The 27,157-nt window shown below is 41.7% G+C and overlaps 1 protein-coding gene across 2 annotated transcripts in view; it reads right to left on the bottom strand.

Annotated features, from left to right (window-relative positions):
* ext1a (exostosin glycosyltransferase 1a) overlaps positions 1-27,157 on the bottom strand; it is a 188,646-nt gene that overhangs the window by 56,006 nt on the left and 105,483 nt on the right. For both annotated transcript variants that reach the window (XM_060900379.1, XM_060900380.1), the window contains exon 2: positions 1,761-1,854. In XM_060900379.1, the coding sequence (XP_060756362.1) occupies positions 1,761-1,854 (94 nt within the window). The remainder of the gene's footprint in view (positions 1-1,760; positions 1,855-27,157) is intronic.

Raw genomic sequence — 27,157 nt, 5'->3', positions numbered from 1 at the left:
ACTGTATGTGCTATATGCAAATTAAATGCGTTTATGTAATGTATGATGCCATCGTACAATCTAGTGACATTTCAGAGAGCCCCTAGCGACTTCTGGCGAGATTTTTTTTTTGCCAAAACTGTATGTGCTATATGCAAATTAAATGCGTTTATGTAATGTATGATGTCATCATACAATCTAGTGACATTTCAGAGAGCCCCTAGCGACTTCTGGCGAGATTTTTTTTTTTTTGCCAAAACTATGTGCCATATGCAAATTAAATGCGTTTATGTAATGTATGATGTCATCGTACAATCTAGCGACATTTCAGAGAGCCCCTAGCGACTTCTGGCGAGATTTTTTTTTTTGCCAAAACTCTATGTGCCATATGCAAATTAAATGCGTTTATGTAATGTATGATGTCATCATACAATCTAGTGACATTTCAGAGAGCCAGTAGCACCTTCTGGTGAGATTTTTTTTTTTTGCCAAAACTGTATGTGCCATATGCAAATTAAATGCGTTTATGTAATGTATGATGTCATCGGAAAATCTAGCGACATTTCAGAGAGCCCCTAGCGACTTCTGGTGAGATTTTTTTTGCCAAAACTATGTGCCATATGCAAATTAAATGCGTTTATGTAATGTATGATGTCATCGTACAATCTAGCGACATTTCAGAGAGCCCGTAGCGACTTCTGGCGAGATTTTTTGCCAAAACTGTATGTGCCATATGCAAATTAAATGCGTTTATGTAATGTATGATGTCATCATACAATCTAGCGACATTTCAGAGAGCCAGTAGCACCTTCTGGCGAGATTTTTTTTTTTTTTGGAAGCATTGTATTCCATTAACTATGAAATACACGGAGGACAGAACTGTTGCCCGAGCCATGAAAAAGTGTGTGACACATGCGCAAACTCAAACATGACACCGATATAAAAAGACGTCATAAAACGTTAGGAAATGATCAATTTACGGTAACATTCCAGTTACAGCCTGAAATGACTCCTTTGATTTATTGCCTTTTTCTTTTCCCTCTGAACTAATTCCAGCCGTGTGCGACTGGAGTGCCCTGTGTGTGGAACGGCAATAACTAAAATGGAGTCACGGCGTGCTGTAGAAAAGGTGTCGTTTATGGCGTCCCACAATGGCAGCAATAACAGGAAATGGGCCTCTCGGAAACGATCCTCAAATGCGTTTACCAAACCGTCCTCGACATGGAAAAATAAGAGGCAGTGTTTAACAAGGTTTGTGCTTTGCTTTTGCGTGTGTGTGTCCTCGTGTCCTGCCGCTAATCTGCTGAGCAGGATGCCAGTGTGTGATTGGCTGCTGCTCCTTCGCCCTAATCCCCTCAGCGTCATTAACCAGATCTGCTGAAACACACACTGATACGGTCACTGAGCACCGACACTGCGAGATTCGCTCACACACAAAGCTTTAAAATAATACACCAGCATACAACACAAAGCCTACGCACAACACATGGACGTGTGTGTGTGTGTGTGTGTGAGAGACTATAAAATCAGATCGGCACGCAGGATGACTAACATCTTACACTCTCACACTATCACATCCAAATACACGCGTCTCAGAAAATGATTTTGTCTCCGTACAACAGTGTCAATGATGTCCATTCGTGTTATTTTTTTATTTTTTAAATCAGGGAACTGAATGACTGAAGGAGGCGTGGCCTCTGTTCCCGTCAATCCCAGTGAGAAGGTGTGGCCTCGATCTATCATGAATGAAATGAAAATATTGCCGACGAAAAGAACGTCACCTGTAAAGCCTCGAGGAAGCGGAAGGAGCCCAGACGCCGTCCTCTCGGCACCAGACAAAAAGTGGAGTTGTGCAACATTTCTTTGTAGTCGTACCTGGAAAGAAAATAAAAGGAGGACGTGTTGATATTTATTAATTCTCCGGAAGCTCTTACTGAAAAGATGATTATAATGAAGGCACAATACAATACAAGCTGTTCAACAAGCGCTCCAAGTTCCCACCGTCTGACTCAAAAACGAGCGCGGACTCCAATCAATCATCGCCAGCGTGCTGAGAAACGAACCTCGAGATCGGGAAATTCTCACGAAACATGCTTTACAGAAACACACACAGTGAAAGCCTCAATTAGAAGTCGTTCAGTATTACTCCATCCACATTCACTGGATACGAGCAATCGCGCGCTCCGATTGGCTTCTCTACTACTAGGAGATATCAGCTCATATACCGTGAGTAGAGAAAAACGAAATGGCGGCGCGTTACTGAGCCAGCCGAGGACGAAAGAAAAACTCGACTCGAAAACAAAACCACAGAAGTATTTAGAAGAAACAGAAATAGCTCAAGTAAGATAGTTTTTTCCCGTTATAGTTTTCAGAGAGCCACTCGCGACATCTGTAGACGTATTTTTGGCAACTCTGTACATGATGTATGCAAATTAGACATGGTTACGTATTGTGTGGGGTCATCACATCATGTAGCGACAATTCAGAGAGCCACTAGCGACGTCAGTAAACAGGAAGTTGATGTAGGACAGACCTGAAAACAGTAAACACCGTGCAGAACCCCAAGCTGAAGCTCGGTACCAAATATCAAGCGGTTGTGATTTGTAGTTGCTGAGAAAAGTGTGTTACGAAAATTTTGTAAATCCATGCGATATTTTTCGTAAATACATTGTCAGTAAACAGGAAGTTGATGTAGGACAGAACTGAAAACGGTAAACACGGTGTAGAACCCCAAGCTGAAGCTCGGTACCAAATATCAAGAGGTTGTGATTTGTAGTTTCTGAGAAAAGTGTGTTACGAAAATTTTGTAAATCCATGAGATATTTTTCGTAAATGCATTCAGTCGGTAAACAGGAAGTCGATGTGGGACAGACCTGAAAACGGTACACACGGTGTAGAACCCCAAGCTGAAGCTCGGTACCAAATATCAAGCAGTTGCTGAGAAAAGTGTGTTACGAAAATTTTGTAAATCCATGCGATATTTTTCGTAAATACATTCAGTCAGTAAACAGGAAGTCGATGTGTGACAGACCTGAAAACGGTAAACACGGTGTAGAACCCCAAGCTGAAGCTCGGTACCAAATATCAAGCAGTTGCTGAGAAAAGTGTGTTACGAAAATTTTGTAAATCCATGCGATATTTTTCGTAAATACATTCAGTCAGTAAACAGGAAGTCGATGTGTGACAGACCTGAAAACGGTAAACACGGTGTAGAACCCCAAGCTGAAGCTCAGTACCAAGTAGCTATGAATTGTGGTTGCTGAGAAAAAGGGTGTTTCGGACGAACGGAAATACGGACGGACAGAGGCAAACCAGTATCCCCCGGAGCATCGGGATAATTTGTACAAAGCGTAAACACGATTATTTTTCTGAGGGCTTAAACACAGATGTTTGATTAGGCCACACACACAATTAATTAACTTGTTGAAAGACAAGTAAAGACGAGTCCGTTGAGGAAGCGAATGTGATTAATCCATGGTCAAGGACTCAAACATGATTACTTATCGAGAATGTATCCGTAACAATCTGACGAGGGTGTAAACAGGATAATTTCTCAAGGGCTTATAATAATTAGCTCACCATAGTTTTGAGTTTCGATCATGATATGACACTGCAGCCCTGTGATAACGAACTCATTTACTAGAAACTAACTTCGTGCCCCCTGCCTTTAGTGCCAGTGAGTCGGAGTCTTCTCAAAAAACAATGTGTTAACGCTATAAAACAAAGGTTTAACGAGTCTCGCTTCGGTGTCTATCACGAACAACTATCAACAATTAACAGTGATCAATGACTTTAAAAAAAAAAATCCCTTAACGATTAAAAGACTTTATTTTATGAGATAAAAGCAATTTTACTCGAGTCTTTACTCCATAAGAAGTGCTGCCATGGCTACTTGTAAGCATAAGATGCTCCCTGTTGAAGACAAACTTCACATCCTGGAGCATCTAAAGTGGGGTAAGAAGAAAGAGCGGGGGGGAAGGAAGAAGAAGAAAAATTTTGTCTAAAGAATATGGTATTCCGAAAGATTCAATTTCAACTTCTAATGTAAAAAAAAGAACAAGAGACTGTGACTCAAGTTACAGTAATTAGCACTAGCTGTTACAAACTGGGACGTCTGGTCACCTAGATACGGAATGGTAAGAGATAGAAAACGACGCTTAGTGAGGAAAATTTGCGCCCTGAACAAAAAAAAATTGATTGGAAAAAAAAAACCATGAAAATTGACAAAAAAGTGATCGTTCTGGATCAGTGATCCAGATCAGCACCAAAAGTCACAGCAATGGAACTCAGCCCAGAAGTATTCATGTGAAATTTAGTGATTGGTTGAAAACTGAAGGAGAAATAGTGTCCTAAAAATGGAGAATAATAAATAAGAATAAAGTAGAAAGATCTTGAGTGAGAGTAACAATTTGTGCCAGCGCTGCTCACGCAAATTAAAGGGGAACTGAAGTAATTTTTAAACTCGCTTTATTTCTTAATTAACGTGTTATTCAATTACGTTTTCGGTTTTAGTAACCTTATATTGTGACTCGTATTGGCAACTAATCGCAATTAAATATTATACTTATCGGCCTATTTGTTTTTTTTAGCCGTGTTGAATTTAGTTCGTTTGGTCCACGGCAGGCGTCGCTTATCCGCGCGATCTTCACGAGACTTGTGCGAGACTTCGAAACGTCAAGTGTCAGCGCCGCCATTTTGAAAACTGTTTTCCGAACGAAATATTGCACAAAAACGAGTTTAAATGACGATTACTGCAGACTTTTTTCAAACTTTCCTGATTGCTATCAAAACAAACTAAACTTCCGGCTTGATTACGTCAGCGTTCGAAAGAGGGCGCGCGTGTCTTTTGGCGACGTTGGCAGACGTCGGTCATTTTGATTTCCGCTGTACGTTTTACTTCCGTCCTATGATGTCTCGCACAGGTCTCGACGAATCTTGTTTACGGCCGTTGCTTTGACATACGGACTGATATATTACAGAGCATATTCCAAACACTCAACTTGCTATAGCAGCGACAAAATAGCGATCAAAAATGCGTTCCGATATTTAATAAAATGGGATAAATAGAATTTTAATGATAAAAAAATTGCCTTCAGTTCTCCTTTAAAAAGAGCTCCGAGACTTTGCCCATAACTGCGATCAACATGACTGGCTGCAAAGAAGAAAAAAAAAAAGCGCCGAGGAAACGATGGCAAGTGCGACTTATTTGCTTTACTTCGCAAATACGTCTTCGTAAAAAAGTCTTGTTTTACGGCAGAGTGAGTGTTTGGTGTGACGAGTGGATCCAATACACACACTTTTCGGTATAACGAACTATTTCGATGTCCCCCAAGAAGGTCTCGATAATAGGGTTGCACGACATCATGCTTTTTATCCCAAGTATTTCGACCTGGTGCTAGCGAATGAATTTATGATTTGGTCCAAGCCAGTAATCCAGAATAATCTACATCTCGTCTTCTTTGACTTTTCATGTTAAAAACCTCAGGCAATCGGACAGCAATACTGCACTCTGAACTCCCCTTTACACTCTGACACACATTTACTGCCCCGTCACCCTCGTTGACGTTAACAATCAGCAGTTGGCTTCGTTCGCTGATCTAAACTGATAACAGGGGAACAGCAGAACGACTGTGTTTCCGCTGTCTTGCGCTCTGTAATCCTTTCAGTCAGGTCCATGGGGTGGTGTGTGAACCCGGTGCTCCCTCTGACGTGAGGTCATGCGAGGTCACAGGTATTACAACGCATTTTATTCGGAGCTACAGTAAGAAATAAGAGTGTAAAACATAAAAGCGTAGAGTGTTTTAAAGTGCAGTATTGGCTGCACGTGAACCGGACGCTGGACAAAGACGTGACCCTTGATGACCCTGTGCTGTTCCTTTATTTCGAGGAAGAAAGGAGATATCGAGTGTCTGTCAGCGCTTGGCTTGAGAGACTGTTTGGAATTCCGAAATGAACATTCCTTCACTGTTCCGACGCTGAGGCCTGTCTATCCAGATTCCTCCACCAGCAGATTCTCAGGCTTTTTTTTTTCCCCCTCATCTCCGTCTTTCTATCTCTAATCAAGAAGAAGTGAAGGGAAACATTCCTACTCCTATCCTCAGGACGGGCTGATCTTGATATCATGAGAAGTCACATTACAATACATCTAAACACATGCCTCGGGTCGGGTATCGCACTTTTACAGTCATGAGCGGGTGAGGAGGTGTTAATTATTTAACAGTTATTCCACAAAATCGAGTCGTATGTGAGCTGATGGCCGACGAGGCGCGTAGCACCGAGTGGAAGAACCGTTTGATTCCATCCACGTTCACTGGATTTTGAGAGCCTGAGCATTTTTCATTTGCGCAAGGAGCGTTGGCGCAAATTCTTACTTTCACTCAGGATCTTTCGACTTAATAATTATTCTCCTAATGTTTTTTAGGACGCTCGTTCTCCCTCAGGTTTCAGCCAATCACTAAATTTCACATGAAGAATACCTCTAGGCTGAGTTACGCTGCAATGACTTTTGGTGCTGATCTGGATCACCGAACCGGAATGATCCATGATAAACAGGATTTCTTCCCCCCCCCTTCACGAAGCGTCATTCTCGGTCTCGTACTGTTCTGGATCTATAGGACACGGTGACCAGACGTCCCGGTTTGTAACAGCTAGCGCAAATCATTCTGACTTTCGTCACAGTTTCTTTTATCTTTCGCAAATTCGATAAAAACTTTATACGAAACGTCCGACAAAATCATTTCCGCTTAGAACGTAAACAAACCGGTGAAATGAGGGTAGCAATTTGTGAAAAATGATACAATAATTCTTAAAAAACAAACAAACAAACAAACAAACAAAAAAAAAGACATTCTTGCCATCAAATACTTTTATTCCAAATTTCGTTGCTTTTTTTTTGTATTTTTCTTCTTCTTTTGTTTTTTTTTTTTTTTTTGGTGGTTGGCAAATCAACTTAAAGATGCATTACCGCCACCGACTAGGCTGGAGTGTGGAACAGGAAATGATTTTTCTTTCTTTATTTATTTTTATTTTTTTTTTTGGGGGGGGGGGGGGGGGGGGAGATTAAAAAAAAAAAACACTATATTCTAAGCTATTTCTTTTTCTTTTAAATACTTGAAGATAATTTTTGGGGTTTTGTTTTTGAGGAGAGTTTTCAATTCGTCCTCGGTTGGTTCAGCAACACGCGCCGTCGTTTTGTTTTTCTCTACTGACGGTATATGAGCTAATATCCTAGTAGTAGAGCAGCCAATCAGAGCGCACGATTGCTCATATCCAGTGAATGTGAAGAGAATAATAATAATAATTTTTTTCCAAACTATCATTTTAGTAATCAAATGTTCCAGAAAGCGACGCAGCTATTCCATCGATCACGGCAGAGACTCGACTCTACTAGACAGTCGACGTGATTGTGTTTGCATGAAAAGTGAAGCTTTGAAGCAGATCTGTTTGAGCAGAGTGTACAAATGAGGAAATGAGACTTCTGGCCTATTTGACGAAGACTAAAGCGCCGCTGCATCGCTCTCTTTAGGTCGAGATGGATTAAGGGTTAATGCACCGGTACTGCACCACAAATCAGCAGGTAGTCGAAAGGTATTGCTGGTAATGCAGCAATGTCAATGCCAACATGTCAATGAAAGTATAAATAAATAAATTCATTCATTAATTCAACAAGTCATCCTGTAGGTTTTTGTTAATCTTGTCACCGGCTTTTTGTTGCTTTTTTTTTTGTTTGTTCAGCAACATCTACCAATCCCTGGGATAGGATTTTTTTTTGCTAGAATCGCCCACCCGAACACGTTCCTCTTCCTCCTCCTCCGTGAGGATCAAGGATCAGTGGTAAAGGAGCCACAGGGTTTGTTGGCAGCGCTGCGCACACTGAGCTTTCTCACATGAAGCACTGAAAGCTGCCTTCATTAGACGCGCAGGTCAAGTTGCACCGAGTCTCTGAGAAAAGCTAATGCATCGCAACTCGGCGCCTCTGCAAGTCCACACACACAGTAATGATGTGCAGCCGACACTTCTACTTCCACCTCGTGTTACACCGCAGGCTGACTGAAGAAACGATGAAAAATACACAAAGAACGTTCCAGAATCGAGATCGTGGTTCTTCTTAGCTTTGAGTCCATATTACATCACCGTACGGCTGACGATGCAGATCTTACGGAGCTCTAATTCAGGAATATGAGCTCAAACGATTAACGAGTTCTAATCTAGACATGATGCGATTATGAATCAATTCTTTTGTAAAATTATTTCTCCAGTCAACGTTATGAATTTTATAGGATGACAACTTCCTACTTTTAAGATACAATATTAATCCTTTATGATATGTTTATATTTTTCATACGAGCTCCGTCCGGGACATCGAGAACCACAACCATGACAAACCGCTGGCCAGAAGATATGAAGTTTATCTTCTTGCATTGAAAATATTTTCACTTGTTTGCGTCGCTCACTTGTGAATATGCTCGCCACTCGAATATAAACTTCATATCTTCGCACAACCGAGTAACATCCTCTATATAATCATTTAAAAAAAAAAAACGTATTTCCAAAACGGTGGTCAAGATTTCATGGATTCAAAAGCGAAACAAAGGCACGCTTGCGTGTTTATGATTCAGTGGTCTACTTTTCACTGCTTGAAATAGAAAGCGTGGCTAATTTTAAATCTTTAAATGAATAATTAAGGAAACAAATAAGTAATTACTTAAGTAGCTTTTTAATTACGTATCAAAGTAAGAAAAGTAAAAATTAAGTAAATAAGTAACGGAAATAATTACAATGTTTCGAAGTTACTTAATGGGTAAGTAAACAAAAAGGTAACTTGGGTAATTTTATACATACATGTAATAAAGCGGTTTAAAAGTAAAATCATTAAAAAATTTAAATACCTTAATATATACGCAAGTAAATAAGCAAGTTTTTAAACCATTAAGGAGGTAGATGGATAAGTAATTAGTAGGCACTGTACATAACTAAATAAAGTAGCTAAATATATCTAAGTTAATAAGTAGATAACCATGTATCTAAATCAGCAAGTCAATAAGTAGCCAAGTAAACATTCAAGTAAGTAAATAAGCAAATATGTAAATAAAGTCAGTCACTGGAACTCAATAAACATGTGACTTAAGTAACTTTATGCATGTATCGATGTAAATAAGCAGGTAAATAACTCAGTAGGTAAGTATATATGCAAGGAAGTAATTACGTAAATAAATTATAGCTTTTATATATAGCTAATAAATATAGCTAATTACTGACTTGAATGTATACTCAAGCACATAAAGTAATTAAGTTACTTAAGTAAACAACTAAATGTCGGTATCTATATAAAAGATGTAAAGAAGCAGGTGAATAAGTATATTTGCAAGTAAATAATTATGTAAATAAAGCAACCAAGTCAATAACTAAGTAATTAACTTCGTATGTACATAAGTAGGTAATTACGATCAGTAAATAAATTGTATGAAAATAAGCAAGTCTATAAGTAGTGAAATACTTATTTGAATGTTTAAGTACATAAAGTAGCCAAGTTATTGTCTAATAATGAAGTAAATACAGTGGGGCAAAAAAGTATTTATTCAGCCACCAATTGTGCAAGTTCTCCCACTTAAAAAGATGAGAGGCGCCTGTAATTTTCATCATAGGTACACTTCAACTATGAGAGACAGAATGAGAAAAAAAATCCAGAAAATCACATTGTCTGATTTTTAAAGAATTTATTTGCAAATTATGGTGGAAAATAAGTATTTGGTCAATAACAAAAGTTCATCTCAATACTTTGTTATCTACCCTTTGTTGGCAATGTCAGAGGTCAAACGTTTTCTCTAAGTCTTCACAAGGTTTTCACACACTGTTGCTGGTATTTTGGCCCATTCCTCCATGCAGATCTCCTCTAGAGCAGTGATGTTTTGGGGCTGTCGCTGGGCAACATGGACTTTCAACTCCCTCCAAAGATTTTCTATGGGGTTGAGATCTGGAGACTGGCTAGGCCACTCCAGGACCTTGAAATGCTTCTTACCAAGCCACTCCTTCATTGCCCGGGTGGTGTGTTTGGGATCATTGTCATGCTGAAAGACCCAGCCACGTTTCATCTTCAATGCCCTTGCTGATGGAAGGAGGTTTTCACTCAAAATCTGACGATACATGGCCCCATTCATTCTTTCCTTTACACGGGTCAGTCGTCCTGGTCCCTTTGCAGAAAAACAGCCCCAAAGCATGATGTTTCCACCCCCATGCTTCACAGTAGGTATGGTGTTCTTTGGATGCAACTCAGCATTCTTTCTCCTCCAAACACAACAAGTTGAGTTTTTACCAAAAAGTTCTATTTTGGTTTCATCTGACCATATGACATTCTCCCAATCCTCTTCTGGATCATCCAAATGCTCTCTAGCAAACTTCAGACGGGCCTGGACATGTACTGGCTTAAGCAGGGGGACACGTCTGGCACTGCAGGATTTGAGTCCCTGGCGGCGTAGTGTGTTACTGATGGTAGCCTTTGTCACTTTGGTCCCAGCTCTCTGCAGGTCATTCACTAGGTTCCCCCGTGTGGTTCTGGGATTTTTGTTCACCGTTCTTGTGATCATTTTGACCCCACGGGGTGAGATCTTGCGTGGAGCCCCAGATCGAGGGAGATTATCAGTGGTCTTGTATGTCTTCCATTTTCTAATAATTGCTCCCACGGTTGATTTCTTCACACCAAGCTGCTTACCTATTGCAGATTCAGTCTTCCCAGCCTGGTGCAGGTCTACAATTTTGTTTATGTTGTCCTTTGACAGCTCTTTGGTCTTGGCCATAGTGGAGTTTGGAGTGTGACTGTTTGAGGTTGTGGACAGGTGTCTTTTATACTGATAACGAGTTCAAACAGGTGCCATTAATACAGGTAACGAGTGGAGGACAGAGGAGCCTCTTAAAGAAGAAGTTACAGGTCTGTGAGAGCCAGAAATCTTGCTTGTTTGTAGGTGACCAAATACTTATTTTACCGAGGAATTTACCAATTAATTCATTACAAATCCTACAATGTGATTTCCTGGATTCTTTCCCCCCATTCTGTCTCTCATAGTTGAAGTGTACCTATGATGAAAATTACAGGCCTCTCATCTTTTAAGTGGGAGAACTTGCACAATTGGTGGCTGACTAAATACTTTTTTGCCCCACTGTATGTCATCTATGTTCCATTCTGAATAAAATATGGAATTTTGAAACTTCGACATCATTGCATTCCGTTTTTATTTACAATTTGTACTTTATCGCAACTTTTTTGGAATCAGGGTTGTATAATAAATGAAGTAATGATGGATGTATATAAAAATCCATCTCAGTAGTTAAGTAACTACCTGAAGCGACTTCAGGAAATAACTGGCTGTATGTAAATAGTAAGTAATTTAATAAGTACAAGAAAGCAGAGGTGGACAAAGAACCCAACTTCATTACTTAAGTCAGAGTACAGATCCCACTGGTTAAATGTTACTCCGATACGAGTGAAAGTTGTCCAGTCACATTTTTACTCAAATACTGAAGTACTTACTTTTAAAAATAAGTATTAAAAGTACATTTTCTGTCAATGCATTGTTGTATTATTGCCACAGCGCTTACAAAACCTAACGCTGTTACCAAAGTCAGAAATGTGAATTCAGAAAACGAACGCATGCTGTGCATCATGGTGGTTTAATGTTAAGCTAGCTAGCTAGCTAGTTAGTAAAGCTCCACCTGACATGCTAGCAAACTCTTTTCAAACTTGAAATCATATTGTGTAGCTAACGCTACTAGAAAAGAAAGATTTCTACACTGTTTATTTGGCAAGATTATGTTAAAACACATTTCTGAAACGACTTCAGACAAGTTAACTTTATTCATGTTAGCGTAACTCTGTTTTTGCATGCTAACTAACAGTGTCCAAGTTGTTAACGTTAGCCGTGGACAAGGCTACGGCAACTTGGTGGGCAAATCCATAGAAAGTCCTTTGACTAACCAGACTGCATAGCTATTGCAACGTTACCACAAGCTCTAAAAGCACAGACAACTTCACTGCAAGCTTTCTCTTGGAATAAAACGTTTACATCCCTCAATATGCTTCTGCAGGTTGGATGGCGAGTTTTTGTAGGCCGTGATGTGGTTCGTTTTCGGCAAACATTTAAACCGAAACGACTCTTTAATCCTTTCAGAAAACTGAAACCTGGGTTCTAGGTAAAGCCATGAGTGCGTGGATTCTCCAGAAGAACCGCCTCCTCCCGTTCCGCCATCAACTGATCGTGTTAAATAACGCTGCTGAGAAATCACTGATCTTGATTTTATCCAGTCTATGGACGTGACGTGACCCTAGTGATTACTGATCGGCTCTCTCGGCGTCACCTGCGAAAAAACCAACCATGTTTTTAGAAAAGAACACAAAAAAAAGCCGCTTTCAAAGCCGCTTCATAGTCATGAGGACCTTGATAGAAATGTAGTGGAGTGAAAAAAAACTCAAGTACAGTGCTCACGTAAATGTACTTCGTTACTGTCCACCTCTGCAAGAAAGTAAATCGGAAGTGACGGGGAAAAAACAAACATACATTCAAAACAATCACCTTTAAAGGTCTTTTTCCTGAACCCGACTCTCGAACACCAGAAACCCCCCCATCCTCCTCCCTTATTTGCACGTTTTTCCGATTTTATCCCAATCTCACTTCATCATCAGACACTTTCCACACTATTAGCTTTCTGAACAGCTTTGGAATACTTTTCAAACAGAGATAAAATGTCTCCCTCATGCCTCCGTCCCTTTTTCAGCTCCTTGAACTCTCTTCAGGAAATGAACATCTGGTTTATTTTGTATTCCAGATATCCTACGGCCAACGATTCTTTTCCTCCATCCATCCATCCATCCATCCATCCAACGCGCAACGGAAAGTTCGGAGACTCTATTTAGACAAAACGGACATACCAACGTTTGTAACACAGCTGAGATCATTTACGCTCGTATCCCATAATCCCTCTTTCCTGACTGAGAGGAAAAACCTTTAAAAAAAAACACCACACACACGCGTTCGTTTGTCTGTTCTGCTGAGCCTTTTGAATAACTCCATGAGTGGACAGAAGGAAAGCTTCATTCCCGTACACACGAGGAATGTAATCATGTAAACGTTGTCGAGTTAAAATGATTGCTCGTGGTTTCTGAACACGGACTTCATATGGAACGTGCTCCGGAGCACGAGTACTCAACCCTAACTTCACCGTCGTGTCGCGTGAACGCGTCCCTCTGGCGTATAACTCAAACACACCCATTTGGCTGCTGTGTTTATACGCTGGCATGGTTGCCGTAGTAACCGGCAGACTGGCATAAATCAGATTATAGGAGATGAAGGCTCACTTGGCAACAACCACTTCTCACACACACAGGAAACCTGTTTGCAATAGCCGTGTAATTAGAACAAGAAAAAAAAAAACCACACCAGCACTAAAGACAGACATGCACTCGTTGTGCTGAGCCACCCACCGCCATGTCAACAACTATAAACCTGACAAAACACACACCAGAAGGATGATGTGTCAATTATCGTGCCACAACCACTGCGACACATTCATGCACTAATTACATGGTGTATAACTGCAGCCCAGTGGCAGGCTTAAAGCCCACATGATGCAAGTGCCGTGTGGGAGAAATCGCCACGGTGATTGATTTCCGAAGCACGACGACGACAATCCTGTGAGCCGCATGTGACATTCGAACCATTTCCAACCATCCCACTGACGTGTACGAACCTGGAGATTTAAACTAGGAGGAAAACCAGTATTCGATGTGTTCGAATCCTACAAAGGGATATCTTCGTGAAAAACGCAAAAATGCATCCCATCAGCCATGACAAGTTTGTCATGTGACATACGCCTCTATTTTTACTGGACGGCTCTCTCAAGGTCATCTTCATGCCGGCAAGAACTTTGTTTCACGAAGTTAAAAGTTGCCCAAAATGGATAACATTTTTTTTTTTCATCTTCATGACTCAAACAACCTCATGAAGTTAATGTTGTGGTCTCTTTAAATAAGTAGTAACACACTTGGGGTCGTGCCATTATCAGAAAATAATCACACGCACAGCGGTGTGATGGAGCGAAATGATAATTCACGCTCAAATGTTTTATTCCTCTTGTACCACAGCACTTTGCCAACGCTTGCATCCTTTTTAATTTAAAAAAATACATACGTGTTATTTACCAGCTGGGAGGTCCGTATGGTGAAATACCGTGACCGAGGTCTTGAAAGTACTGAGCGAGGCCCTCTGGGCCAAGGTCAGTATTCAAGGCCGAGGTCACGGTATTTCACCATACGGACCGACCTTAAGCTGGTAAATAATATATTTATTTTTTTCTTTAACAAATTCTAACAGAAAACGAGAGCGCCCGAAAGGGAAAAAACCGAGCCGAGCTTTTGAATCCTCATTCACGGCTGTAATGCAAATGGCTTCCTCCTCGGTATACAAGTGCACTTCCATGGCAGGAAAAAAACTGCATTTTGCCTCCTATGTAGTCCCCTATTTATACAAAATTGAGTCATTCAGGATTCAGCCATGTTTTTGCTCGGCGTTAGCAACAGTTAGAGGTTTTTATCTTTCTCCTGAAATGTTTTCTTTTATTTCTTCTTCCTCAGGGGAGTAAAACTCGCTTTCGCTGTGAACACTGTCGTTATCGCTATCCATGCTGTAAAATTAATGCTATTCTCCTGAGAAATGCCGGCACAAATTTATAAGATTTTTGATAATCTTATAAATCAAAGATAAATGTTGACAAAAAATGCTACAATGTTTGTTGTTGTTGTGAACAAGCGAGTCGCCAGAGGTCCGTAACCGGGGTCTGTACCATAGGATACGGACCCGCTCGCCAGCCAATCAGAGCGCAGGATTTGGACCGCGAAAAAAACTTTTTTTTTCGCCGTCCGGTTTCCATCAAATCCCACGCTCTGATTGGCTGGTGAGCGGGTCCGTATACTACAGTACGGACTACAGTTACAGACCTCTAGCGACTCGCTCGTTCAACACAAGACCACCACATATAGTAGCAATTTTTGTCAACATTTATTTTCGCATTTCTCAGGAGAATAGCATTAATTTTACAGCATGGATAGCGATAACGACAGTGTTCACAGCGAAAGTGAGTTTTACTCCCCTGAGGAAGAAGAAATAAAAGAAAATATTTCAGGAGAAAGCTAAAACCTGTAACTGTTGCTAACGCCAAGCAAAAACATGGCTGAATCCTGAATGACTCAATTTTGTATAAATAGGGGACTACATAGGCGGCAAAATGTAGTTTTTTTCCTGGCATGGAAGTGCACTTGTATACCGAGGAGGAAGCCATTTGCATTACAGCCGTGAATGAGTACTTTCAAGACCTCGGTCACGGGATTTCATGATACAGACCTCCCAACTGGTAAATAACACACACACATACATACATACATATATATATATATATACATACATACATACATATATATACATATATATATATATATATATATATATATATATATATATATATATATAATACACATATATATATATATATATATATATATATATATATATATATAATACATATATATATATATATATATATAAAATATATAATACATACATATATATATATATATATATATATATATATATATATATATATAATACATATATATATAATATATATATATAATATACACATATATATATATATATATATATATATATATATATATATATATATATGAGAGAGAGAGAACGTTTTATCCATTTAGGGCAACTTTTAACTTTGTGAAACAAAGTTCTTGCTGATGGAATAGCAGTTAGAAATAAAGGTGAAAAGAAAGGTGAATAAGGGTGAAAAAAGCCCAAAAAAAATCTTAAAAAAAAAAAGAAATGGCCGCTCTCACACCATGCTCCGTTTTTGTCCATCTTGAAGTTAAAAACAGACGAGGACTTGGATTATTTTTCTTTATTTTTTGTAACATGCCATAATAATTTGCTACAAGATATCTATATCTACATTAATTTTTGCACTAATTCCGTGCCAGAGTGTCACACCCGCGTGCCTTGGTGTGTGCATCAGATAGACTCTTGGGCGCGCTCCAGACAGCGCACGCGCCGAGCGGACTCTCGTTCGTGCCGTAAACGACTCGCACCTGCACAGGATTAAGGCGCAATCAGCTCTCGAATATAAAAACTGTGAAAACACACTCACTTTGCAAAGTATTGAGTTGCGTTGCTGATACATTACTGAGCCTTATTTCCTTGTTTGGGTTCCTGATCCCTGATTTCCTGTTTCTCGTCTTTGATCCTGCCGAGTCTACGATAGCCTGTTTGTGCTTCGCTTGACCTATCGCCTGTTTCACTGTTTTATAATTTCGCCTGCCGTTCTGGATTGTTTACCGTCTTTACTTGGATCAATAAACACACCTTCTGCACTTACATCCGTCTCCCAGCCATCTCTGACAGAATACTGTACACTCCCTGATAAAGAGAAGCACGCTCACCTGTTCGTACGCCATGTTCAGGAACAAACTAATGTTAAAGGCGCTGAAATAGACACCGGTCACATGGTGCGGTTGGAACCTGGCTCTCGGACTCGACTCGAAATGTTCTTTAAATGACTTGGTTTTGGGGGCGTCGTGGCTCAGGTGGTTAAGGCGCCATACCATGAATGCGGGCGACCCGGGTTCGATTCCGGCCCGAGGTCATTTCCCGATCCCTTCCCGTCTCTCTCCCGCTCATTTCCTGTCTCTACACTGTCCTATCCAATAAAGGTGCAAAAAGCCCAAAAAAATATCTTAAATGACTTGGTTTTGAACACTGAGGACTCGAAACTAGACTCAGACTCGAGGTTTAGTGACTCGACTACAACACTTATCCAGCCTGTCATATTACCGAGAAACTACAAAAAGCATAAACAACGGTCTTGAAAACTTCCCTTCTCACAAAATGTACTAAAACTGGAGACTCCTTCCATACAGTAAATATTTTCTTGTTTTCACACAGTGTTTTCTTCATCTCATACTATAGTGTTTTACAAACAATGACGTTTTTTATTAATAAAACATGCAAAAAAAAAAATTCGCCTAGTAATTTTTATCCCTTTATAGCTACACTTAATGTTGGGAAACAAATTATCGCTTGCATAATAGGAATTAAAAAAGAAAAAAAGAAAAAAAAAAGAAGTCCTTCCTTTATCATACTCTCTTATTTCCTGATCAAAGTTAATAAGACAAAAAATATATTTTTAACAGTTATTCCACAAAATCGAGTCGTACATGAGCTGATGAGGCGCGTAGCACCGAGTTGGCTATAAGCCATGTACGGCAAGATTGAGTGGAATAACTTTCATTCTATCCACATTTCACTGCATTTTGAGAAACGGAGCATTTTTTTATTGCAAATTTGATAAAAACTTTGTACAAAATGTCCGACAAAATCATTTCCGCTTAGAATGTAAACAAACCAGCGAAATGACGAGCAATTTGTGAGAAATGCGATAATTCTTAAAAAAAAGTTCTTACCGTCAAATACTTTCATTCCATATTTTGCTGCTTTTTTTTTGTATTTTTTTGAGGGGTTTTGTTTTCGAGTAGAGTTTTTATTTCATCCTCAGTTGGTTCAGCAACACGTGCCGCCATTTTTGTTGTTCCTCTACTCACGGTACATGAGCTGATATCCTAGTAATAGAGTAGCCAATCAGAGCACACGATTGCTCATATCTAGTAAATGTGGATAAAATAAACAAATATACTAAGTAACTTTAAAAACGCACAATGGAATTCAACACGATATCGCTTTAGATCCATGCATATATTTGAAATTTATGATATTGTATGTAATGCACACATCTTGAAACATCGATAAAGGACATTTATTGTCAAACTCGAGAATTAATTCACAATAAAAAAATTCAAAGTGGCAGTTGGTCCATGTTCGGACCGTCATGCTGGAGATTCTGGGTCTGTGTCGTCCAGGGGTCTCAGCAGCAGTGACTGAGGGGGTCAGGAATCTGTCACGGAGGTGAGCTAGCCTGATGTGCTGATCCTGAGCTGGCGTCGTGACTCGAGGCTGACCAGGGCGTGGACGATCCCTGGTGCTCCCTGTCTAACGCTGACTCAAACGGGAAATGGTCGAATGATGAACACCGAAGTGCCGGGCGACCTCCGTCTGTGTACTTCCGGCACGCAACATCCCGATGGCCTGTTCACGTTGATTTTGGCTTAGGCGTGGCATCTTCAATAATGACAATTTTCCCATCATTTCCCCCGGGTGTTTATAGGCAAGATTGTGTGTGTACAGTGTATGCAAAATTTGTTTGAAAATTAAAGCCTGTCCATGTCATTGACTACCCGAGTCATACTGTACGTTATTGAGTACAACGCCCTTAAATTCTGATTTGAGCACAGATTTGGAACTTATTCGGGCGGAACGAAGTTATTTTTCCATTGAGATATATTTCTTTTCTTCTTGAGATAAACTCAGCACGAATTCAGCAAGTTTTATCAATGTGCGTTTTTAAAGTTACTTATGGCCCTTTTCCACTACCCTTTTTCAGCTCACTTCAGCCCGACACGGCTCGCATTTCGACTACCAAAAAACAGCACGACTCAGCTCGCTTCAGCCCTGCTTAGCCCCTAAAACTCGCACCGTTTTGGAGTGGGGCTGAAGTGAGCCAAAGCGAGCCGAGTGAGGCTGGGGGCGTGAGCAGACACTCCCCTGTGCACTGATTGGTGAGGAGGAGTGTCCTCACATGCCCACACACGCCCCGCGAGCACGCTGGGATCTGTAAACACCGCAAACCCGGAAGAAGAATAATTACGAATTACGAGAATTTCTGAAGCCTTATGCGCCTCGCCTCATCTATACGCTCTTGCCAGTATCTGTCCGCGTTGTCGGTGACAACAAGCCACAGCACCAAGACCAGCAACACTAACGACTCCATGTCCTCCATGTTTATTGTTTACTATCCGGGTCGTGAGACTACCGCTTAAAAGATCACTGATGTCACTGTTTGTGCTGCTTAACGACATCACCTGACGTCCACCCACTTTCGCTAACTCCACCCAATGTGTCCACCCACTTCCAGCCAGCACGGTTCAGCGCGGTTGTAGTCGAAATGCAACTCCAACAGCCCCGCTCAGCTCGACTCAGCACGGCACGGCTCAGCCCGACTCAGCCGCGTTGGTAGTGGAAAAGCGGCAATAGTGTATTATTTTTAACTCATCATGTTTCCGAGAAACTGCAGAAAATGTAAAAACATCTGTCCAGAAAACTTACTAAAACTAGAGACTCCTTCTGTAAGGGTTTCTTCAATCTTTTTTTATTTTTTATTTTATTCATTAAAGAAAACGTCATGTGATAGTTTTTATCCATTTACAGCTACGCTGAATGTTATCACTTGTATAACAAAAGTGAGGAGTCGTCGAACAGTCATTCCCTCATCGGATGATCTTGTACCTTTCGAAGTTAAATAATAATAATTAAAAAATAAAATAAACCCCCCGAAACAATCAGGGGTTTTAATTTAAAAAAAAAAAAAAAAAAAGCACAAAGGGTAAACTCCTGTTCTGAAGACTTTCCCATGGTGGAAAAACTATTAAACACTCAACATTTACGGTTTTCTTTATTTAATAACACCATATTTGTTGAAAGATTTATTTTGTTTAGCTGATGCGGCACAGACCCCAGTGTACGAGCTGTTACTATAGAAACCATAACCTATTACACGGAGCAAATTAATATTGTATAAACCTGAGATTTGCTCTGCAGCTGCAAGAGCTGCACTGTGTCCTAAACCACATTAGCAAGTCTGTGGCTTCACTGAAGAACTGGCAGAAATTTCTCGAAAGCCTTCGGGTGAGACAGACGTGCACTACGTGTTCGCAGCAGAACTTCTGTGGCTTTACTGCAAACAAAACTTCTAACATCAGCCACGGTTAAACACCATAAAATCTTAATATACATATCCACACACTTTTATCCCTTCAAATTTTCACACATCGTCGTCTGTGTAGCGCCTCACGTTTTATTCACTTCATGTAGCAGTGTTTAAATGGAAAAATTGACAGATCGTATGGCTGGAAATAAAATTAGGCTCGAATAAGGAAAAAGAATCTGGTTTAAATTGCTCAGCTCCAATTCAAGGAACGAGAACTGCTCCCAAGTCATTCAGTAACCACTTCTGAACCGGTATTAAGGAGACAAAGATGCTTTAAATTTGATAGAGGAAAGCGTTCCGCTTTCATTTCCAATTATTCTCCAGGCAGACGCTTTACAAGTGAGGCACGAGGCACAGCGGGATAGTGGAATGTCAGGTGTAGTGATGAGCTGATGAGTCCAACGACCCTGCTCTCCAAATAAATAAATAAATAAAAATCAGCTACACTGATCAGAGTGACCAAGATGATGATGATGATGATGATGCCTTAAAACAGCACTCTTCCGCGACATCACATCAAATTTGGCATATAAAGACTGAGGAGAGAAAAAGAAGATAGCGCGCGAGAGAGAGAGAGGCACAGTGAAAGACAGACAGAGAGAGACGGATACAGATGGGGAGGGGGGGCACAGTGAAAGACAGATGGAGAGAGACAGATACAGATGGGGAGAGAGAGAGAGACAGACACACAGAGTGAAAGACAGAGAGACACAGACACAGATGGGGGAGAGACAGGGAGAGAGAGGGGCACAGAGTGAAAGACAGATGGAGAGAGACACAGATACAGAAGGGGGAGAGAGAGGGAGACAGACACACAGAGTGAAAGACAGACGGAGAGAGACACAGATACAGAAGGGGGAGAGAGAGGGAGACAGACACACAGAGTGAAAGACAGACGGAGAGAGACACAGATACAGGTGGGGGAGAGAGAGAGACAGACAGAGGCACAGATACAGAAGGGGGGAGAGACAGACAGACAGTGAAAGACAGACGGAGAGAGACACAGATACAGATGGGGGGGAGAGAGAGAGAGAGAGAGAGGGGCACAGAGTGAAAGACAGACGGAGAGAGAGAGACAGACAGAGTGAAAGACAGACGGAGAGAGGCACAAATACAGAAGGGGGAGAGAGAGAGACAGACACACAGAGTGAAAGACAGACGGAGAGAGACACAGATACAGATGGGGAGAGAGAGAGAGACAGACACGCACAGATACAGAAGTGGGGGAGAGAGAGACAGACAGAGTGAAAGACAGACGGAGAGAGATATATACAGAAGTGGGGGAGAGACAGACACACAGAGTGAAAGACAGACAGAGAGAGGCACAGATACAGATGGGGGAGAGAGAGAGTGAAAGACAGAGAGGCACAGATACAGAAGGGGGAGAGAGACAGACACAGAGTGAAAAACAGACAGAGGCACAGATACAGAAGGGGGAGAGAGAGAGAGAGAGAGACAGACACACAGAGTGAAAGACAGACGGAGAGAGACACAGATACAGATGGGGAGAGAGAGACAGACACAGAGTGAAAAACAGACAGAGAGGCACAGATACAGAAGGGGGGGGAGAGAGAGACAGACAGAGTGAAAGACAGACGGAGAGAGACATATACAGAAGGGGGAGAGAGACAGACACACAGAGTGAAAGACAGACAGAGAGAGGCACAGATACAGATGGGGGAGAGAGAGAGTGAAAGACAGGCACAGATACAGAAGGGGGAGAGAGAGAGACAGACACACAGTGAAAGACAGACGGAGAGAGACAGACACAGATGGGGGAGAGAGAGAGAGAGGGGCACAGAGTGAAAGAGACAGAGAGAGACACAGATACAGAAGGGGGAGAGAGAGGCACAGTGAAAGATGGAGAGAGACACAGATACAGACGGGGAGAGAGATAAACAGTGAGAAAAAGAGGGGTGCAAAGTGAAAGACACAAAGATGGAGAAAGACAGATACAATGAGTCACAGAGAGACAGAAAGAAGCAGACAGATACAGACACAGGAAGAAGAGAGGAAGGGAGATAAACATAGAGAGAGAACAAGGGGCACAGAGTGAAAAACAGATGGAAAAAGCTATTTTACACACACACACACACACACACACACACACACAGAGCGAGAGAGAAATGGGCACAGAGTGAAGGAGATCTACTGAGTCACAGATTTTATATACAGGTAGTCGTTGACTTACGACTGCGTTTGGTTACGACTGACCGGTCGTAAACCGATCTGGTCGTAAGTCGGCCTGTGTTAAATGAACGTAAGTATATTGTGATGTGTAATGATATTGTAATCGTCTTAAAGTCTTATTTTATCAACATTTTCTTACTTCATTACCTCGGCTCATTATTTGGTTCAAGTCAAACACTGCGTACAGTACAATTCATTTAATGTGTGCAAAACAAAAAATATGAAATACAGGTGTGAAAAATAGAAAACATTTTAGTTTGAAACATACCAAAATACAAATGTAAAACATGGCAAAATAGAAAATTTAGTGACCGCTGGCATCACTGGTGCTTGGCTGTGGGTCGTCTACGTCATCATCAGCTGTTGCAGCGCTCGGGCTGGCGGGAGGATTTGCTCGTTTCATAAACCAGGAGCTGGGGCGGAAACTGTATGACGGAGTGCGCGAGAGAGACGGAGCATGTGCCTGGAGCTGGAGCGGAAACTGTCGTACGCGGCGAGAGGCGCTGCCGGGAGCTTGGGCGGAAACTGTCGTACGCTCAGCTGGGAAACACTTGCCAGTCATAACCAGACGGTCGTAAAGTCGAGCGGTCGTAAGTCGACGACGACCTTCCATCGGTCGCAAGTCGCAGAGGTTGTAAGTCAACGACGACCTGTATATGTGTGTGTGTGTGTGTGTGTGTGTGTGTGTGTGTATATAAATAAATAAATACACACAGTGTGAAACATGGAGAGAAAAAGGGGCACAGAGTGAAAGACAGATGGAGAAAGACCGATACAATGAGTCAGAGAGAGAGAAAGACAAATAGACAGAGGAAGAAAGAGAAAAAGAGGGGCACAGAGCGAAAGACACAGATGAAGAAAGACAGATATACCGACTCACAGAGAGAAAAAGAAAGAGATACAGACAGAGGAGGAGACAAACTGAGAGAAAGACAGGGAGACAGTGTGAAAGACAGGGATGGAGAAAGATATACTGAGTCTCTCTCATACATGGAGAGAGAGAGAGAGAGAGAGCACACACACAAGTCACAGTAAGAGTCTCTCTCTCACGCAGTGAGAGACAGAGAATGAATCTCTCCATCCGACTCTCCCTCCCTCCTCTCTCGAAATATAAAGCATCTCAGCTGGATGCCATAATGCCTCTTTTCTGAACAGAATGTCAGTGGGGGGGAGAAATCAATTTCAAACCCTCACACATCGATTACACTGATAAACTCAGGAGGTCACGGGACTTCACCCTACCCGAGCGAGACACATTCGGACATGATCAGTACACGACACCAGTGCTGCGACGACACACACTCCTGACTCATGAAACACTTCGAAACACATCCACTTTTAAATTCAATGAATTTGAACTGATACGACAAAAATCTAACATAACACCTGAAGCAGCTATAAAGTCGTTCCTTCAAAAGGCTCATGTTTTTCCTCCAAGTTATTAAGACCAAAAAAAAAAGGGGGGGGGAGGGGCAAAGCTTGTCCCGAGAAATTGGAAAGCATCGTGAGGACTTTCCTGTAGCGGAAAAACTACCTCTGAAATACAACAAACATTACTTCACAGAATACTTCACATCAACGATGCGTCTTTGTTAAATAGCTTTTTTTTATTATTTTTTTTAAATGAAAGCGAAAAATGCTTGTTTTTTTTTTAGTTGGTAGAAGAAAACAGCTACACTACCGTTCAAAAGTTTGGGGTCACCCAGACAATTTTGTGTTTTCCATGAAAAGTCACACTTTTATTTACCACCATAAGTTGTAAAATGAATAGAAAATATAGTCGAGACATTTTTCTGGCCATTTTGAGCATTTAATCGAGCCCACAAATGTGATGCTCCAGAAACTCAATCTGCTCAAAGGAAGGTCAGTTTTATAGCTTCTCTAAAGAGCTCAACTGTTTTCAGCTGTGCTAACATGATCGTACAAGGGTTTTCTAATCATCCATTAGCCTTCTGAGGCAATGAGCAAACACATTGTACCATTAGAACACTGGAGTGATATGGCCCTTTTCCACTACCCTTTTTCTGCTCACTTCAGCCCGACACGGCTCGCGTTTCGACTACCTTAGAGCAGCACGACTCGGCTCGCTTCAGCCCTACTCAGCACCCAAAACTCGCACCGTTTTGGAGTGGGGCTGAAGCGAGCCAAACCGAGCCGAGTGGGGCTAGGGGCGTGAGGAGACACTCCCCTGTGCACTGATTGGTGAGGAGGAGTGTCCTCACATGCCCACACACGCCCCGCGAGCACGCTGGGATCTGTAAACACCGTAAACCCGGAAGAAGAAGAATTACGAATTACGAGAATTTCTGAAGCCTTATGCGCCTCGCCTCATCTATACGCTCTTGCCAGTATCTGTTGGCGTTGTCGGTGACAACAAGCCACAGCACCAAGACCAGCAACACTAACGACTCCATGTCCTCCATGTTTATTGTTTACTATCCGGGTTGTGAGACTACCGCTTAAAAGGTCACTGATGTCACTGTTTGCGCCGCCTAACGACATCACGTGACGTCCACCCACTTTCGCTAACTCCACCCAATGTGTCCACCCACTTCCAGCCAGCATGGTTCAGCGCGGTTGTAGTCGAAATGCAACTCCAACAGCCCCACTCAGCTCGACTCAGCCCAACTCAGCACGGCACGGCTCAGCCCAACTCAGCCGCGTTGGTAGTGGAAAAGCGGCAATAGTTGCTGGAAATGGGCCTCTATACACCTATGGAGATATTGCACCAAAAACCAGACATTTGCAGCTAGAATAGTCATTTACCACATTAGCAATGTATAGAGTGGATTTCTGATTAGTTTAAAGTGATCTTCATTGAAAAGAACAGTGCTTTTCTTTCAAAAATAAGGACATTTCAAAGTGACCCCAAACTTTTGAACGGTAGCGTACATCAGGAGCTGATTGAATTGAAGGTCCAGACACGTTATCTGCTCATCCTTGGGCTGGTAATTTCTCCACCCTTGAGCATGTACAATGGAGAAAATGGAAAACAACCTCCGTTTAAACCAAATCTGGATCAAATGCGTCTTTTGTAAGCTTATTTGATACCTGATGAAAAAATGCTTTTGGTGACCAAGACTGGTTTTGAGCAAGATTTTTTTTCTGCACCAGTTCACTGGAAACTCCATGCTGAGAAACTGTGGGTTATGACAAAGCTCCAAAATAAAGAGTCTTACAGGCCAAAAATCAACACATGGGATCACTCGGTTTGGAAATCCAAAGCTGAAGACTTTCACCATGTAAATGTGAGCTGTGTGGCTTGATAAATATAAATGAAATTGCAAAAGGAGTCACTGCATTTGATTTATTTTAGCTTTGATGTACCTCGACGTTGCATCTTGCTCAAAAACACTACTGGATCGTCACACTGAAGTAGCAAGAAGCAATTAAAAACTTGCACGTCTCAAGATAAACTAAAAATTCTCAGAACCGCTTTGAAACCGTAAACCTGCAAGACCACAGACTGCATGCCATGAGTTTTGCAAAATGCTGATGCTTACAGTTTATAAACCACTTGTAACCAAGGCCTGATATTAGAAGCCACAAGTTGTGATGAACCCAAAACGAAGAGCTTACATCAAGCAGAGGGAAGCAAAAATTGTTTTCCCCAAAGACCACTCCGAGTGGATGAGATCATCATAATAAAACTGGCTTTGAATGCAAACTTAAGACTTCAGAATGTTCCGTTTTCAGTGCGATTACAGCGTGTTGCTCGTGGAAGTTTCCTGGAAGTCTACATTGCACGTTGGTCTTGTGGTTATCGAGCTCTGGAGGACGAGCATTTCCTCGAGCTGTGGTGCTCATTTGTGGTTTCGACTCTGACAACCAAAGTGCACTTGTTTCTGAGCTGGTGACAGCCCTGAGATTTCAAAGAAATAAAGCTTGTGCAGTCTAAGGTTGTTTTCAAACTTGCATTTTTTTCTGGACCCTGTGCTATTTGCCCCATGAGTTCAGTAAATTTGGTGGAGTGTGAAAGCTGTTTTCAGAGTTGGGAGCAGTCAAGAGAACCAATCCCTGGTTCTCTTGAAAACGATGGTCTTGGGGCTCACTTTAAACCAACTGTGGACATGTTGGTGAAAACATAAAATGAGCTGTACTCAGCAGAAACATGGGCTGTGAAGAAAGTTCATGAGAAGAAGCTGGATGCCATGGAAATGCGGATGCTGAGGTGGATGTGTGGAGTGACGACAAAAAGGGTGAAGATATCAGAGAAAGTACAGGAAAGGAGGTTGCAGTGGTATGGTCATGTGATGAGGAGAGAGTAGTATGTCTGTGAAAGCTCTGTCATCCAAGTCATCGTAAACTGTAGGTGCTCAAGGCGGCAGCTGGACTTGCTTGAAATCCTTGAAGACGTTTCACCTCTCATCCGAAAGGCTTCTTCAGTTCTGTCCGACTAGTGGGGAGTTCCTAGCCTGGGCCTGCCCATCCTAAGTGTGACGCAACACGGGGGCTGTTGCGAACTTAATCTGGCAGGACAAGCTATCTCCAGCTCTTCCAAGATCCTGAAAAATCGGGAGCCAATCAACTTTGAGCACCTCCAACGGCCCTGGGTAGAGGCGTGTTCAAGGCAGTGACGTAGTAGAACTGCGACCGGAAGCCATAGATTGTTTACAGAATCTATGCCGGAAGCGCTTCATTCACTAGAAACATTACGAACATGAAGCAGCGGCAAGCCTTTGACACAGCGGTAGATGCTGTATTGAAAGCATTCAACGGGAAGTTTCTCTCCATTTCTGCTCGTGTTATCATCTTCCTCTTCAGCTCCTCCTTCTTCTTCCTGTTACTCAAGCAGTTTCCGTCGCGTCACATACGTCAGAGGAAAGAGTGACGTGCTTCGTCACAGCCTTTTCTGGCTTCGACCAGTAGCAAACTGAGGCATTTCAGGGAGGCGGGTCAACCACGCGCTTTGGGAAACGGTTGGGCTTAATATCTATGCCAGACCAATGCTCGCAGAGCTTTGAAGTTGCATTAGCCAGACTAAGGAGTTCCAGGTATTTATCCTCTAGTGCACCAAAAGCAACCCTAAGGAGAGTCGTTGAGGTCACATGGGTCGTTT

This window comes from Neoarius graeffei, chromosome 19 (genome assembly GCF_027579695.1).
Source record: "Neoarius graeffei isolate fNeoGra1 chromosome 19, fNeoGra1.pri, whole genome shotgun sequence".
Lineage (NCBI taxonomy): Eukaryota > Metazoa > Chordata > Actinopteri > Siluriformes > Ariidae > Neoarius > Neoarius graeffei.
Note: the sequence above shows the minus strand (reverse complement) of the source record. Positions and strands in the feature narration are given on the sequence as shown.